Here is a 16942-nt window from a genome sequence, read left to right as displayed (position 1 = left end):
TTATGCTTTTTAAAAGTGTGCAGAGCATCAATTCTTCATTTAACGGATTACAGTTTGAAACAGACAGCAGCCAATCAAATTGTGCCAGCTGAGAAAAAGTTGTGCGTGGCAGTGCAGAGGAACGTCGGCGGGTGAATTCAGATGGAGCCCTTGGAAAGATGTTTATCATTTTCATTTTCAGATTTAAAGACCACACTGTATCAACAAAAAACAGATTTCAATTTGCAAAACATGCGGGAAGAAAATTCCAGACGGAGGAGCAACAATTTCCAACTTTGTTCGACATTTGAAGCTGCACAAAGAATGGTAAGTCATGGCTAATATAGCCGACAGCTATATATTTTATTACTTTACTAGTGTATCATGTAGGCTAACGTAACGTTAAATCAATGAGCCTGGCTAGGCAGTTGGTAGCCTAAATCCTGCCTGATGTTACTGCTGTTCCTAAAACCATTGACATACATTAGCCTACTGTAACCACACAGAGAGTGTGTTAAATTTGGGCGATTGTGTAGAAGTCTACATCGCCCGATTGCACCCCATAGCGATCCTCGATAGTCGATCACTACTGGGGGGGGGGTGTCTTTCTCATGGCTACCCATGTACTTCCATGGAAATATAACGTTTATTTGGAAAGTAATAAATATAGAGATATTTTTAAAAGCATTCATGATTTGCGTAAATGTAATATACTAACTATTACTCTTGTTAAAAATATGAAATGGTATTATAATGCTCTCTTCACCAAATGTGACTTGTTTAGGACTCAAAACTCAAAGTTTAGGACTTGAGACTTGACTCGCGACTTGACAGTCTTGACTTGGGTCTTGACTTGGGACTTGAGTGCTAAGACTTGAGACTTACTTGTGACTTGTAAAACAATGACTTGGTCCCACCTCTGCTATGTCCTGTGATTTCCCATGTAGAAGAACCCCTTACCTTCTAATGGCTCTTGTGTAGCTTGTGAACATCATATAGCAAAACATGTGCATGTTCATCTCAGCTTTTCATAGATAGTTTGTAGCTCAAACCATTTGGACTCTACAGACGTTTTTCAAAAAAGACCCGGCCCCGGGCCCCTTCGGAATCCGCCCTTGTCACACAAACACCGCTCTAGCTCAGCCTCTGTTAATCACAGAGACTTGGTATCTACAGATGCAGACTAAATAGACAAATCCAATGGGACAACCCAGAAGCTCAAACTCACAATGTTAAAAAGGGGTTAGAAGTCCAAAACATGCCGGCGTTACGATGGGACTCATTGGGTTAAGCTGGGACAGTGTTTCCTCAATGTAAAACGGGAAAATATCTATTTTAGGTATACTGTTACAGTCAGTTCTGTGTGAACCTTTTTCAACACTATTGACAATGACACTATTGTGTATCAGTCTGTGGAAATTGTTCGCGGAGTGCTTGGGCTGATCTGATGAATGGATAAATAAATAGATGTATGGTATATTAGGAGAGAGAAGCTGCATCATTGATGAATCCGATTTCTCACCTAGCACCTCCAGTTTGACCTCCATGGTATCCTGTCCAGCAGTGTTCTTGGCCACACAGCTGTAGGTGCCCTGGTCAGTGAGGCTGGCCCTGTGGATTCTGAGGGCTGCAGAGTCCCTCGCCCCGACAGGATGTCCGTTGTGGAACCAGCTGATTTCAGGTCTGGGCTCCCCCTGAACCACACACGGCAGAACCACCGTCTGGCCTATCAGCGCCTTCAGCAGGGACGGAGCTGCCTGGATTTTGGGCTTAACTGGGAAACAAGGTTTGTGTCTCATGATATCTATTAGATGCATGACATCATCTTGAACAGTGAAGTGAAACAGGCTGTCAGATCTCAAGTTCGCATAGCATCTACAAAGTGAGAATCCATAACGAGATACCTTGTATGTGTAAATTGTAGTTGAGCGACACGTTGCCGGCTGGGTTTTCTGCTGAGCAGGTGTAAAGTTTACTATCAATCAGTCGGACATCGGTGATCTTCAGAGAGCCAGAAGGCAGCACGGTGAACCTGGACATGGAGAGAGGTCAGAGGTCAGGCTGAGTATAACACTGTTACACACAGTGGAGTCACACTGGAAATCCTCAACCCTGTTCACGTTTTTGTGAATATGTGTGAGTGTGTGCATGTGTGTGTGCTGTACATGCCCGTGTAGTTCTGGCTTTTATAATACTATTCACATTGCATAATAGTAACTGAACTTCTCAACTGAACTGAAATCCCCAGCAGAACTCCACCCAGCTGCAGAAATGGATAATATGCACAAATGTAAACAATGCTCTGAGATTTATATGTTTCTCTGCTAAGCAACTAAAATTATATCAATAACATGTTTGGAAATGATCTGGAACCACAAACAGCCCTATATTTCAACACTGCACATGTGGCTAAAACACTCTGCCCCCTTACTGCTTCAAACCCAACCAGTAGCATACATCATAGAAACTGAATGACTGGCTCAGCAGCGGTCAGTCTCTACTGAGAAGTAAAGCAGTTCTAAGTCACCTTAGTAGAGAGCAGGGAGCTGAGCACAAACTGGAGACATGGACCCAACATACAGCCTCATCTGTGTATACATGCTGACACAGGCTGACTGGGACAAATTGGGCTTATCAGAGAGGTCTGAGTGCAGCTCCCTAGCCTCCCCGACTGACCCAGTGTGAGCTAGCGCTCTTCTACTCTCCAGCTGTGCTAGCTCTCTCTCTCTCTCACTCTCTCTCGTTCTCTGTTTGCAGCGCTGGGACATGCGGTGGAGGTGGTGGAGAAGAAGAGGGCTATGGCAGCAGACACTCAGAACACCCACTGACTGAGTTGTTCAAAACAATCCGTTTCTCCCTGCTCACACCGGCTGTGCCAAAGGATGGGGGGCAGATAGACTCCTGGATGGAGAGAATGCGTCTGTCCGTTCCAGTGCATGAGGGCTGAAGGGGTTGTTGGTGGAGGTGTGTTATTCTCATCAGACAGCCAGGGCTGGTAAAGAGTAAGGAGAAGACATGCTCTTTTATGGCAGAAGATCCACAGGGGAGCCAAACGTCAAACAGGCTGTACTTTTTTCTCTTCTTCTGTCAGTCTTCTCCCCTACTTCCCGTCAGCACACGCCTCCCCCTCTCCTCCGTCCCTGTCCCCCACTCCTTCCTGGCCCCACATAAGCATCCTCCTTCCACCACTACCACAGCTTTCAACACTGTCACACAGTTCCTCCAGAGACATAGGGACTGGTCATGGCCAGTTGGTTTCACTGTCATCTCTAGTCTGTGCCCTATAGACAGACTCTACCCGACAGTGAAGCCTGTGCTGAGTGACCACAGATTCAGGGATAAGAGAGTCATGTGTAACCATATGTTCTTCCTCAGAGAAGTTGTTCCATATGACTACACACGCGCAACACACAGCCCAGCACCAGGCTGCTGCCTCTGCCGCTTCAAAAGGCACCACTAAATGCGCTCCAACAGTTAACGGCTGCTTTAGATAGCAGCCGGATTCAATCAGTGTCCCTTGTAAAAGGTTGGTCAGTTAAGTCAGAGGTAAGGTAATCGCCTTGGTATGGTGAGAAACTTGCCTTTTATTGCCTATTTACAATTTCACTGCATTGTTGCTACATTCTTATGTAACCATGGGTCTTCCTCTTACCAAGCAGTGACTGGAGGGATTGGCTGGCCGTTCCTGCTCCATGTGACCAGAGGAGAGGGACTGCCCTGGACCTCACAAGGGAGGATGACCTCAGAGCCCACCTCAGCAGCCATTTTCACCGTGTTCTCCTCACCACTCACACCTACGAGCTTAGGCTTGGCTGAGGGAAAGGGAAACATTATATTTTTACAGAGGCAGGTCTGCTCTAAAGCATACAACTTTTTGTAATCTAAACATGTCAAATGCCTTGTGATTTTCTTTTACACAGTACTTCCTCTATCAATGAAACACTTTGGAGAGAAGCCATTGACACCACGCACTGGACAGCCTTTGCTGTAAGTTAATGTGCAGCCCTTACTGTTGACACTAAGCTTGATCTCACGGCTGGTGTAGCCCACTGCACTGGTGGCTGTGCAGATATATATGCCTGCATCTTCTGCAGTGGGGTTGAGGATATGGAGGAAGCCATCAGAGTCTGAATGGGGGGAGGACCTGTCTCTGGGCAGGGTCTCCCTTCCCTGAGGGAAGAGCAGGCAGATACACACTCAACAGCACTAGGACACATAACTAGGCCATAGGTTCAATGCCCAAATTCACTTCTGATGCTTGCTTGCTATAATTACAGAGCCGAGCCCCCTTCCCAAACTAAACTCTCTCTCAGACACGCACACACGCACACACACACACACAGGGTACTACTTCCCCTTCTTTTTTGAACAGAAAATGGCTTTTGCAGACTCACTTTCACCTGACAAGAATATAAATTTACTTGACTCTAGTGTATTAATCTGAGAATGTATGGAACAAGGCTATGAATAAACATTCCTTGACACAGGCAGCCTTATAATATATACACAAGTGCTATATTAGTTTAAAGGTTATTTACATGATGTTAGTGGCCATTCATCTTAAGATGGATGGGCTGTGATTGCAATCCCCACTAGATTCCCTTGTGCTAAATTCTGCAATTTGTCAAAGGCCATTTGTCACATGTATGATGGAGCCAAAAGCATCATTAAAGAAAAAACAGCTTCAGAGCAGAAAGCATAGCATCCTACCTTGGACCAGACAACAGTTGGCTTGGGAACTCCGCTGGACTCACATGACATGGTGATGGCCACGCCCTCGTTGGCTATGTAGTGGTATGGACCAGCGCTGATCTCTGGGGGCACTGGGAAAGTAGGTCACAAGTACAGCTGTCTACTGAGCATGGACAACAAGGGGAGCAGAATTATCACTGGATTTAGCTCAAATCATCTGCATTACAACTTGTTGATGAACCCTAATCTGGATGTCTGTCATTATTGTCTATGGACCAAATTACGTCATCAAAGCATGCAGTATATGAAACCCTCTCTCAACTATAACACTGCAGGGTGCTCAAGTTACAAGTTGCTCAAGATGTTGTATTCCCATACTAATAGTCAGCACATTCCTACGCTAATTAGATGGTCCATGACAATAGAGGATCTGCCATAGCCCTTTGACCATTCTGTAAACCGTATCTCCTCTCACCATGGACTTCCAGGCTGACTGATGTGTTGACCGACCCGGCTACGTTCACCGCAGTGCAAACATAGATCCCAGCATCCGCTGGGAGTGCCCTCTCTATGTACAGGCTGCCATCGCTCCTCAGGAACTTCCTGCCACTCAGCTGCAGCTAGGGAACAGCAATGGATAATTTTAGGCAATGATAAACACACATTCTGAGAGGTAGTAATGTAGGATTATTCAGGACAGGTCATCCTCACTTGGTTTCCATTGTGGGTCCAGTGTCTCTCTGGCAGGGGTATTCCATCCAATAGCATGCAGGGTATGCTCAGGGACTGACTAATCCCAGTGGTGATGACTGGGGCACCATGTGCCAAAAGAGGGGGCTCTGTTGGACAAAACGGGAGGATATCATTACATGAGCAGACAGACCGAAATACAAAGCAGCAGCTGATCAAATAAAGTAGGCTCAAACTGAAACAATTATGGGGAGAGGCAGCAATGGATACTGGTGTTATCTATCAGCAGAGAAAGGTAAGACTGAACACAAACACTAGTTCATACCCAGTCCACTGACACTGACTCTGGCCTCAGTCCTGATGGTTCCGAACTGATTCTTAGCCTCACAGACATACAGGCCTTCATCATCCAACCAGACATCTGTGGACAGATGCATAGTTACTCTGAGAATACTATTATCATGATCAAATAAATACAGATTCCACTTATAGGATGGCTTCTCCATGCAAACCTCAGTATGAGACAGGTTACGTGTGTAAGTAAGGGAATTTAGAATAGAGTGCATACTAGCTAGAATCATTCTAAGAGTTCATCAACTCTGTCTCAATCATCTACAGGCATTCTCTTGGTTTATTTATAATGTCATTAGGATTCATAAAAAAATGTATCAATACAATAAGACACAATGTAGTACAGCTGCCTATACAACATGTCCTAAACAGTATATTTTACTTAGACCACATGATGACAGATGAAAACATGATTACTTTGCAAGTGTCTAAATGGCTGATGTCAACTCATGTGAAGAGTAAACGGTGAAAACGAAGTTGTACAATATGTAGCCTACATATCTGAGACATTAATAAAGAGACCACTGGACTCTCTTTGTTTAAACAATACCGGGTAAAGACAGAAACATCTGCTGCCATTTAAGGAAATCAGATCAGTACATAGACACAGATGGGGCCAGTGATGAAAGTCCACTTCGCCATGCAAATACTACTGTTTCTCCCTCCCCAACAAAAAAGAACCTAGCCTAAAAACATTTAGGATCTGAGCTATGGATAGATATACCAACCACTCTCTCTCTCTCTTCTCTCTGTTTCTCCCTCACCTCCTCCCTCTCTGACCAACGTATGGTCTAAAATATATTATATCCACATTATACCGTTGAACTTCACTCACCCCTATCTTGACATAAAAGTCTCTGTCAATTCTCTAAGGCCCTCAAAGAGCCTCAGTTCCCCTCGCTGAGGGAGAAAGGGGAGACGCTCTATTCATTCAGCAGGGCCAGCTTTATCCTGCCCTGAAGTGCTCCACCTCTTCTATGTTTATGAACCTAAAGAATGTCAGCCATGCCAGTCACGCACTTGGTGCCAATGGAGGGATAGCGGGATAGTGTAATAGTGTAAAGAAGAATAGTGGGAAAGGGACATAAGACTCACCCTGGATCAGGAGATGCCCTGTTTCTAGTTGCACCGTGCCACCGCTGCTGTATGCTTCAGAGATGATCGCTCTACCATCCTTTAGACGCCAGGTAACTGTAGGCAAGGGGAAACCCCGGGCAACACAGGGCAGCGTGACATTCTCCCCCACATCCACTGTCATGTCAACTGGGGTTTCTGAGAATAGAGGGGCCGCTGTGGAAGAAAGAGTGGGAGATCAACGGGAAGTTCTCTATAATCAAATACAGTGTATAAAAAGGACATAGAACTACTCTGTTCAAAATACATAAATATTCTGTATTACACCTGCTTGGTTTAGATAAAGGATGCAATGTCTTACCATTATTACTGGTTATCTGAAAGTGGCATTAATTCCGTAAGCTTAAAATGGCTGCCCTCACCTCCGACCTCCAGGATAACAGTAGCAGACGAGGTTCCCGCAGGGTTACTGGCCACACAGCTGTACTCCCCAGCATCCATCGCCTGCACTCCTCGGATCTGCAGCGTCCCGTGATGCACGTCCTGCTCAGCAAAAGGAACTGAGCCCACCTGTAGATCACCTGAGAAATGACAGGAAAATTACACACAGACAAATATCGACCTAATGAATGTAATTTATCATAACAGATTAAACAAGTGATTTGATATAATCCTATCTAGTGTACTATTGGCAAAAAAAAACACAAGTGATCAGTGTTTTACCTTTGGACCATTTGACCAGAGGAAGAGGAACTCCGGTGGCTCGGCACTCCAGAGTCGCATCACCTCCAACTGCCACCATCACAACCTGTTTCACCACCCAGATACTGGGTTCCTCTGTGTGGAGGAAGGGTGAACAAAGATAAAGCTTAAATAATAAACATGATCAAAACGTTTGTATTATTATCGACCAAATCGGCAGACATGCTCACAATGCTATACGTGATCAGAATAGCAAATTATTGTGAATTGAATTTTGTCAATTGGGCAGCGGCCCAGACAGGAGGTAAAAATAGAAGTATCGCTGTCTGACATTTCACACGCTTTGTACGTCTGCAGAGACGTGACAGGGACAAGCTCTACAGGAGCCCAGAGAGAGAGACAGTTGAAAGGATGTGATGATGCATCCTGCCAGAGCCAGCTTCATGGTGTCTTACAGATCAGTGTTGTTCAAAATGACACTCCCAGACAAAAGTGAGTATAATACAAGCACACACCAGGGAGAAGCTGCCATGATCCATCAGTGCTGTGTCCTCTGTCAAGCACTCAATTACAGCAAGGCTAAAAATACATCCTGGGGACTGTCAACTCTGCCAACATTGGGAAGTTATAACCTACTGTGAAAGACGGGGGAAAATGCCACTGTCAATCTAAGCTCTCCTCACAGCTAGACAACATAGCCCAAACACGATGGATCAGGTAGACATTCATTCAAACAGCACTCAACAAAAGTTTTCTCACAGAAACCATTCAAAAGTGACCCTACTCTGAACTGAAAATACACTGCTCAAAAAAATAAAGGGAACACTAAAATAACACATCCTAGATCTGAATGAATGAAATATTCTTATTAAATACTTTTTTCTTTACATAGTTGAATGTGCTGACAACAAAATCACACAAAAAATTATCAATGGAAATCAAATTTATCAACCCATGGAGGTCTGGATTTGGACTGACACTCAAAATTAAAGTGGAAAACCACACTACAGGCTGATCCAACTTTGATGTAATGTCCTTAAAACAAGTCAAAATGAGGCTCAGTAGTGTGTGTGGCCTCCACGTGCCTATATGACCTCCCTACAACGCCTGGGCATGCTCCTGATGAGGTGGCGGATGGTGTCCTGAGGGATCTCCTCCCAGACCTGGACTAAAGCATCCGCCAACTTCTGGACAGTCTGTGGTGGATGGAGCGAGACATGATGTCCCAGATGTGCTCAACTGGATTCAGGTCTGGGGAACGGGCGGGCCAGTCCATAGCATCAATGCCTTCCTCTTGCAGGAACTGCTGACACACTCCAGCCACGTGAGGTCTAGCATTGTCTTGCATTAGGAGGAACCCAGGGCCAACTGCACCAGCATATGGTCTCACAAGGGGTCTGAGGATCTCATCTCGGTACCTAATGGCAATCAGGCTACCTCTGGCGAGCACATGGAGGGCTGTGCGGCCCCCCAAAGAAATGCCACCCCACACCATGACTGACCCACCGCCAAACCGGTCATGCTGGAGGATGTTGCAGGCAGCAGAACGTTCTCCACGGCGTCTCCAGACTCTGTCACGTCTGTCACATGTGCTCAGTGTGAACCTGCTTTCATCTGTGAAGAGCACAGGGCGCCAGTGGCGAATTTGCCAACCTTGGTGTTCTCTGGCAAATGCCAAACGTCCTGCACGGTGTTGGGCTGTAAAGCACAACCCCCACCTGTGGAAGTCGGGCCCTCATACCACCCTCATGGAGTCTGTTTCTGACTGTTTGAGCAGACACATGCACATTTGTGGCCTGCTGGAGGTCATTTTGCAGGGCTCTGGCAGTGCTCCTCCTGCTCCTCCTTGCACAAAGGCGGAGGTAGCGGTCTTGCTGCTGGGTTGTTGCCCTCCTACGGCCTCCTCCACGTCTCCTGATGTACTGGCCTGTCTCCTGGTAGCGCCTCCATGCTCTGGACACTACGCTGACAGACACAGCAAACCTTCTTGCCACAGCTCGCATTGATGTGCCATCCTGGATGAGCTGCACTACCTGAGCCACTTGTGTGGGTTGTAGACTCCGTCTCATGCTACCACTAGAGTAAAAGCACCGCCAGCATTCAAAAGTGACCAAAACATCAGCCAGGAAGCATAGGAACTGAGAAGTGGTCTGTGGTCACCATCTGCAGAACCACAGAACTTGCTAATTGCCTATAATTTCCACCTGTTGTCTATTCCATTTGCACAACAGCATGTGAAATTTATTGTCAATCAGTGCTGCTTCCTAAGTGGACAGTTTGATTTCACAGAAGTGTGATTGACTTGGAGTTACATTGTGTTGTTTAAGTGTTCCCTTTATTTTTTTGAGCAGTGTATATGCGTGGGTTGAAAGTGGTAAAGAACTAGTCTTTAAATGGAAAGCCCACATCATAGCCTTTATAGTGGTATCTCACTCAACCTATAATAGGACTGGAACTGATATGACATCTCTACCCACCTGCATAATTGAGAGACACAGTCTGAGTGGCAGTTCCAGCCTCGTTGGTTGCCAGGCAGGTGTAGTTCCCAGCATCCTCGGGGAGGGCATCTCTGATTGTTAGACCTCCGTGGTTGGATATACTCATCCTGTATTGTGTAAGACAGACATCAGTCATGGGAATTCATTTGAATTGATTTAGATGATTACAAATACATGTGTCTTGGTGAAATTCATCACTTGATGTCCAAGTATATCCAATCTCTTTTGAAAATGTATTTTTTGGCAGCCAGATCACGTACATTTACCAAAAATCGGGAATAATGTAGTTTGTGGTTAGCTGAAACTGTAAAATGAAGCAAATGAGATGTGACATTTGTATATTCATGGGAAACTGTTAAAATAGAATCAAACAACTCTCTGCAGCTGCTGTCGTGTAGGTGTTGAGTGGGCTAAGAGTTCCTTTACCTTGGCCGATTAGGGAGGAACATGTTTCCATGACTCCAGAAGAGCTGCGGAGGGGGGGAGCCGGCTGCTGTGCAGACGAGGCGGACCTCAGACCCCCTGGAGAAGGCTTGTCTCTGGGGTCTGACTACCACAGAAGGGGCCTCTGCAGAGAGACAGAGAGGATCCATAGGAAAGAGCTGATGACTCATGTCCCAGTCATGTTTGTATGAGTAATAATTTATTACAGGCAGAGCTGATCATGGCTAGGCAGTGGTAAACCTCTGCTAGTCTGGGGGAAGAGCGTGATTGACCAGGGGGGCCTGACATCATGATCACAGCGGATCACAGTCAGAGACACGTTTCAAATTTGTTTGTCCTTTGCAAACGCATTACAAGCATCTGAGTTCATGCCCATCATAGAAGCTGCAATTTTCGACTTGCATCAATTGGGCTGATTTGAAACATGTTCTGACTGGGAGCGTTTCTGGAGAAGTAGATAAAAAATGTATCAATACAATTAGATGGGGCCAGTCATGCTACTAAGGCAGTAATGGAAAGCAGATGCCAGAGGCCTGGAGGAGGTATAGAGGATGTGTTTAGTGTTTAAACAGATGATCAGTACAGTGTGGTTGGAGTGCGGTGAGCTACAGTACCTGGGACGAGCAGCCACACTGTGACTCGGCTGTCTCCTTTGGCATTGGTGGCCACACACTGGTACTGGCCGGCATCCTGGGGCTGCACCTCATTGATCTCCAGGAAGGAGTTGGGCAGGACCCTGACCCTCCCGGAGTGGGCCAAGATAGTGAGACCTGCCCGCTGCCAAGTCAGGTTGTGGCGCATGGAGCCCTCCACCTGGCAGGCCATCACAGCCACAGCCCCCACTGTAGAGCTCACGTTCAGTGGGGCCTTCAGCACCGGAGGAGGCTCTGTCTCATGGGAAACACAGTCAACACAGTGAGACAAACAACACACTATGAGCAGGGACAAAACAGTTCATTTTACTGTCAATGTAAATATTTGGAATTACATGTTTTGTTTCAAAGTGGTATTTAAATCAGCAATATATAAATAAGATAAGTATTTTGGAAAGCTTTGACTAGCTACGGTACTGTAAGTGATCTGTGACTGTGTGTGTGTGTGTGTGTGTGTGTGTGTGTGTGTGTGTGTGTGTGTGTGTGTGTGTGTGTGTGTGTGTGTGTGTTGGTGTGTTCTGACATACCTCTCACGGTCAGCTGTGTGAGCGCTCGTCTGAGTCCTGCACTGCTCTGAGCGATGCACTCGTACGGACCCTCATCCTCACCTGAGGCATGTGGAATTTCCCAAAATGCTTTGCCAGAGAACCTGAGTCACATGAACAGTTAGCTGGCAGAAGAGTGATGATGGGAACATGATACTGTCTTACACCATTGACAAATTAGGCTCTCTGGCACAGAGACACAGCGAATACCACTCGTCAGAGGTCGGCATTATTTCATGTATGTAATTCAAAACAGAGGGAGAAAGAAATAATGCTTTGTTAAGTTTCCAAGATGACACAATCAAATGCGTAATGTACACAAAATCCACTGTGTATACCCGTCTCCTGATTGATGCAGCAATAAAAGGCAACCGAGTCTATCGGCAATAATGTCTTGCAGAGCTGGTAACTGCAAACAGTACACTGTGTCATACCCCATGACCTAATTAGCTGTTTTACAGCGGGTATTGAATGCATATGGCTGTTCCATCCAAAAGGAGGGCAAGTCAAGTGTTATAGTGTGTTATAGTGTGCTAGTGTGTTATAGTGTGTTCATAGTGTGTTATAGTGTGTTATAGAGTGTTACAGTGTGTTACAGTGTGTTATAGTGTGTTCAACAAACAGAACAGACGGAGACTCACTGGTACAACTTCTCCTCCCCAATAGCAACGCCACTCCTGGTGAACCTCAGCCTATAGGGAACGTCGCTCTCTACCGAACAGCCAATCATAGTGGGCTGCATATAAAAGCCGTTCACCACCTTGGGCATGCTCACTGCTGGGGGATCTTTGTCATGACAAAAAAGAGAGGAGGGAAAAGGTCACACAAAGGACTAGGTCTGTCTTGGAGACACTAGGGAGGAGACTGAGGAGAGGGATCTCTTACCTGGGATGATGTTTGTGTAGGAGACACTGGACAACCTCTGGAAGGGGTATCCTTCATCATCCTTCCCTGTCACCTTGAGGAAGAAGCTTTGGGAAGGAGTGCGAAATTTTGGGACACTCCAGAGTCCTCGGCTGCCACTGTCAGAGGGCAGAGGCACGGGGAGGGTGCGTAGGGAGCGTCCTGAACCTGAAACTAACTCCATGTGACTCAGCTGACCTGGGGGCTTCAGTCCTGTACACTTCAGCAGCACATGGGCTGGAACTCCTTTGGAAGGGGAGGGGAGCCCAACGTTATTCAATGCAATCACGTATACATACAAAGAAATAAAATTGCATGCACACATTACCTTTGATGGGTCTCTCCCTGGTATGGTTGAACTCAGACACGGGTATACTGGAGAACCCAGCCCGGAAGTCCAGATTACTGACCCCTGTAACTCTCAGAGTGTGGCGGCCACCGCAGCCCACCTGGACATAGACAGGACATTCAGTTGTTGTATTTTGTCTCAGAGGTGACTAAAGCAGTTATCTCATTCTCAATACAGGATGATCACATCAGGAGGATCTACTATACAGTACCTTCAGAGTCCAGGCTCCAGGTCGGGGGAACTTCAGGTTGACAACACGGGCAGAGTTTGGGATATTCAGCAGCTCTGTGAGGCCCTCCTCCACTCTAACAGTGCGACCTAAGCAATTGAGACATAACAATATAATTTCAAAATTTTAAATAACATTAATGTTCAGCAAAATGGATATCACAGGAGGTTGGTGGCACCTTAATCGGGGAGAACAGGCTCATGGTAATGGCTGGAGTGGAAACCACAAGCTCCTTTCCAGCCATTATTATGAGCTATCCTCCCCTCAGCATTCTCCACTGATGGATATATAGTATTATTCTCAAGTATTGACAAAGTTATTTGCTATCTATACAGAGAAAATACATAATGAAAGCATGATGTACCAAGGGGATCCCTGAGCTCGATCTGAGGGGCTGGTCCACTAAGTGACACAGTGACCTCCTTCAGGCTGGGGTCAAAGGGCACCTCCCACTGGTTCTCCTGAGCGCTGTCATGATTGGAAGAGAGCAGGTGAACCTTCAGGGCCTGCACTGTCTCCTCCACCCACTTCAAGACCTGGCAGAAGAGAAGACTTAATCTCAGCAAGATAGCAGCACACCCCACACAGCACACAGCTAGAGGACAGACTAGACAGGGGAGGTCTGTGACTTAGACTAGACTATATACAGTGGGGCAAAAAAGTATTTAGTCAGCCACCAATTGTGCAAGTTCTCCCACTTAAAACGATGAGAGGTCTGTAATTTTCAGCATAGGTACACTTCAACTATGACAGACAAAATGAGAGAAAAAAAATCCAGAAAATCACATTGTAGGATTTTTAATTCATTTATTTGCTAATTATGGTGGAAAATAAGTATTTAGTCACCTACAAACAAGCAAGATGTCTGGCTCTCACAGACCTGCAACTTCTTCTTTAAGAGGCCCCTCTGTCCTCCACTCGTTACCTGTATTAATGGCACCTGTTTGAACTTGTTATCAGTATAAAAGACACCTGTCCACAACCTCAAACAGTCACACTCCAAACTCCACTATGGCCAAGACCAAAGAGCTGTCCAAGGACACCAGAAACAAAATTGTAGACCTGCACCAGGCTGGGAAGACTGAATCTGCAATAGGTAAGCAGCTTGGTATGAAGAAATCAACTGTGGGAGCAATTATTAGGAAATGGAAGACATACAAGACCACTGATAATCTCCCTCGATCTGGGGCTCCACGCAAGATCTCACCCCGTGGGGTCAAAATGATCACAAGAACGGTGAGCAAAAATCCCAGAACCACACAGGGGAACCTAGTGAATGATCTGCAGAGAGCTGGGACCAAAGTAACAAAGCCTACTATCAGTAACACACTACGCCGCCAGGGACTCAAATCCTGCAGTGCCAGAAGTGTCCCCCTGCTTAAGCCAGTACATGTCCAGGCCCGTCTGAAGTTTGCTAGAGAGCATTTGGATGATCCAGAAGAAGATTGGGAGAATGTCAAATGGTCAGATGAAACCAAAATATAACTTTTTGGTAAAAACTCAACTCGTCGTGTTTGGAGGACAAATAATGCTGAGTTGCATCCAAAGAACACCATACCTACTGTGAAGCATGGGGGTGGTAACATCATGCTTTGGGGTTGTTTTTCTGCAAAGGGACCAGAACGACTGATCCGTGTAAAAGGAAAGAATGAATGGGGCCATGTATCGTGAGATTTTGAGTGAAAACCTCCTTCCATCAGCAAGTGCATTGAAGATGAAATGTGGCTGGGTCTTTCAACATGACAATGATCCCAAACACACTGCCCGGGCAACGAAGGAGTGGCTTCGTAAGAAGCATTTCAAGGTCCTGGAGTGGCCTAGTCAGTCTCCAGATCTCAACCCCATAGAAAATCTTTGCAGGGAGTTGAAAGTCCGTGTTGCCCAGCAACAGCCCCAAAACATCACTGCTCTAGAAGAGATCTGCATGGAGGAATGGGCCAAAATGCCAGCAACAGTATGTGAAAACCTTGTGAAGACTTACAGAAAACGTTTGACCTCTGTCATTGCCAACAAAGGGTATATAACAAAGTATTGAGAAACTTTTGTTATTGACCAAATACTTATTTTCCACCATAACTTGCAAATAAATAAATTACAAATCCTACAATGTGATTTTCTGGATTTTTTTTCTCATTTTGTCTGTCATAGTTGACGTGTACCTATGATGAAAATTACAGGCCTCTCTCTTTTTAAGTGGGAGATCTTGCACAATTGGTGGCTGACTAAATACTTATTTCCCCACTGTATAGCCTAACTTGATCCTGCACATTGGACCTGTTAATAATCTGGAATAGATCTCAGGACCAGGGAACCAATGCCATGATTCATTGAACGAGGTGAGCAAAAGCATTGCTCTTTCTGTCAGACAGTGTGCTACCTTCCACTGTGAGAGAAACTCCTCTTGGGAATTCATGCTTAAGAGTGCAGAAAACTGTATGTTATCTTTTTGACAGTTGAGCTGTTTCACTTTCCTTTCGTTTATGGAAGATCCCTTTGAGACATAAGATGGTTCAAAGACAAAGACCAGCTTGCAGTGTTGAAGCAGACAGTTTCAGAATCAGAGAGAGGTCACATGCACATCCTTCCTGTCCTTTCCCTCTAATTGGGTTTCTAGTAGAGGTCTTTGCTAGAAAGTCTATCTACAGTGGGGCAAAAAAAGTATTTAGTCAGCCACCAATTGTGCAAGTTCTCCCACTTAAAAAGATGAGAGAGGCCTGTAATTTTCATCATAGGTACACTTCAACTATGACAGACAAAATGAGAAAAAAAATCCAGAAAATCACATTGTAGGATTTCTATGAATTTATTTGCAAATTATGGTGGGAAATAAGTATTTGGTCACCTACAAACAAGCAAGATTTCTGGCTCTCACAGACCTGTAACTTCTTCTTTAAGAGGCTCCTTTGTCCTCCACTTGTTACCTGTATTAATGGTACCTGTTTGAACTTGTTATCAGTATAAAAGACACCTGTCCACAACCTCAAACAGTCACACTCCAAACTCCACTATGGCCAAGACCAAAGAGCTGTCAAAGGACACCAGAAACAAAATTGTAGACCTGCACCAGGCTGGGAAGACTGAATCTGCAATAGGTAAGCAGCTTGGTTTGAAGAAATCAACTGTGGGAGCAATTATTAGGAAATGGAAGACATACAAGACCACTGATAATCTCCCTCGATCTGGGGCTCCACGCAAGATCTCACCCCGAGAAATAAAAATCCAGAAAATCACATTGTACGATTTTTAATTAATTTATTTGAAAATTATGGTGGGAAATAAATATTTGGTCAATAACAAAAGTTTCTCAATACTTTGTTATATACCCTTTGTTGGCAATGACAGAGGTCAAACATTTTCTGTAAGTCTTCACAAGATTTTCACACACTGTTGCTGGTATTTTGGCCCATTTTGTTTTGGGGCTGTTGCTGGGCAACACGGACTTTCAACTCCCTCCAAAGATTTTCTATGGGGTTGAGATCTGGAGACTGGCTAGGCCACTCCAGGACCTTGAAATGCTTCTTACGAAGCCACTCCTTCGTTGCCCGGGCGAGACTATATACAGGAGGTACCTGTATAGAGTCAATGTGCGGGGGCACCAGTTAGTAGGTAGAGTTATTAAAGTGACTATGCATAGATGATAACAACAGATTAGCAGCAGCGTAAAGGGGGGGTGCAAATAGTCTGGGTAGCCATTTGATTAGATGTTCAGAAGTCTTATGGCTTGGGGTAGAAGCTGTTTAGAAGCCTCTTGGACCTAGACTTGGCTCTCCGGTACCGCTTGCCTTGTGGTAGCAGAGAGAACAGTCTATGACTAGGGTGGCTGGAGTCTTTGA

The 16942-nt window shown here is 45.4% G+C and overlaps 1 protein-coding gene across 1 annotated transcript in view; it reads right to left on the bottom strand.

The window, feature by feature from the left end:
* LOC110535063 (hemicentin-1) overlaps nucleotides 1-16942 on the bottom strand; it is an 83302-nt gene that overhangs the window by 42517 nt on the left and 23843 nt on the right. The window contains exons 5-24 of the mRNA XM_036935794.1: nucleotides 13474-13645; nucleotides 13092-13198; nucleotides 12860-12980; nucleotides 12514-12777; nucleotides 12270-12414; nucleotides 11611-11732; nucleotides 11045-11317; nucleotides 10413-10554; nucleotides 9966-10093; nucleotides 7510-7623; nucleotides 7209-7367; nucleotides 6808-7002; nucleotides 5687-5782; nucleotides 5383-5510; nucleotides 5147-5291; nucleotides 4690-4802; nucleotides 3990-4149; nucleotides 3632-3791; nucleotides 1884-2011; nucleotides 1502-1753 (exon numbers count right to left, since the gene is read on the bottom strand). Coding sequence (XP_036791689.1) covers nucleotides 1502-1753; nucleotides 1884-2011; nucleotides 3632-3791; nucleotides 3990-4149; nucleotides 4690-4802; nucleotides 5147-5291; nucleotides 5383-5510; nucleotides 5687-5782; nucleotides 6808-7002; nucleotides 7209-7367; nucleotides 7510-7623; nucleotides 9966-10093; nucleotides 10413-10554; nucleotides 11045-11317; nucleotides 11611-11732; nucleotides 12270-12414; nucleotides 12514-12777; nucleotides 12860-12980; nucleotides 13092-13198; nucleotides 13474-13645 — 3124 coding nt within the window. The remainder of the gene's footprint in view (nucleotides 1-1501; nucleotides 1754-1883; nucleotides 2012-3631; nucleotides 3792-3989; nucleotides 4150-4689; nucleotides 4803-5146; nucleotides 5292-5382; nucleotides 5511-5686; nucleotides 5783-6807; nucleotides 7003-7208; nucleotides 7368-7509; nucleotides 7624-9965; nucleotides 10094-10412; nucleotides 10555-11044; nucleotides 11318-11610; nucleotides 11733-12269; nucleotides 12415-12513; nucleotides 12778-12859; nucleotides 12981-13091; nucleotides 13199-13473; nucleotides 13646-16942) is intronic.

This window comes from Oncorhynchus mykiss, chromosome 11, assembly GCF_013265735.2.
Source record: "Oncorhynchus mykiss isolate Arlee chromosome 11, USDA_OmykA_1.1, whole genome shotgun sequence".
Lineage (NCBI taxonomy): Eukaryota > Metazoa > Chordata > Actinopteri > Salmoniformes > Salmonidae > Oncorhynchus > Oncorhynchus mykiss.
This window is presented reverse-complemented; position numbering and strand designations above follow the sequence as displayed.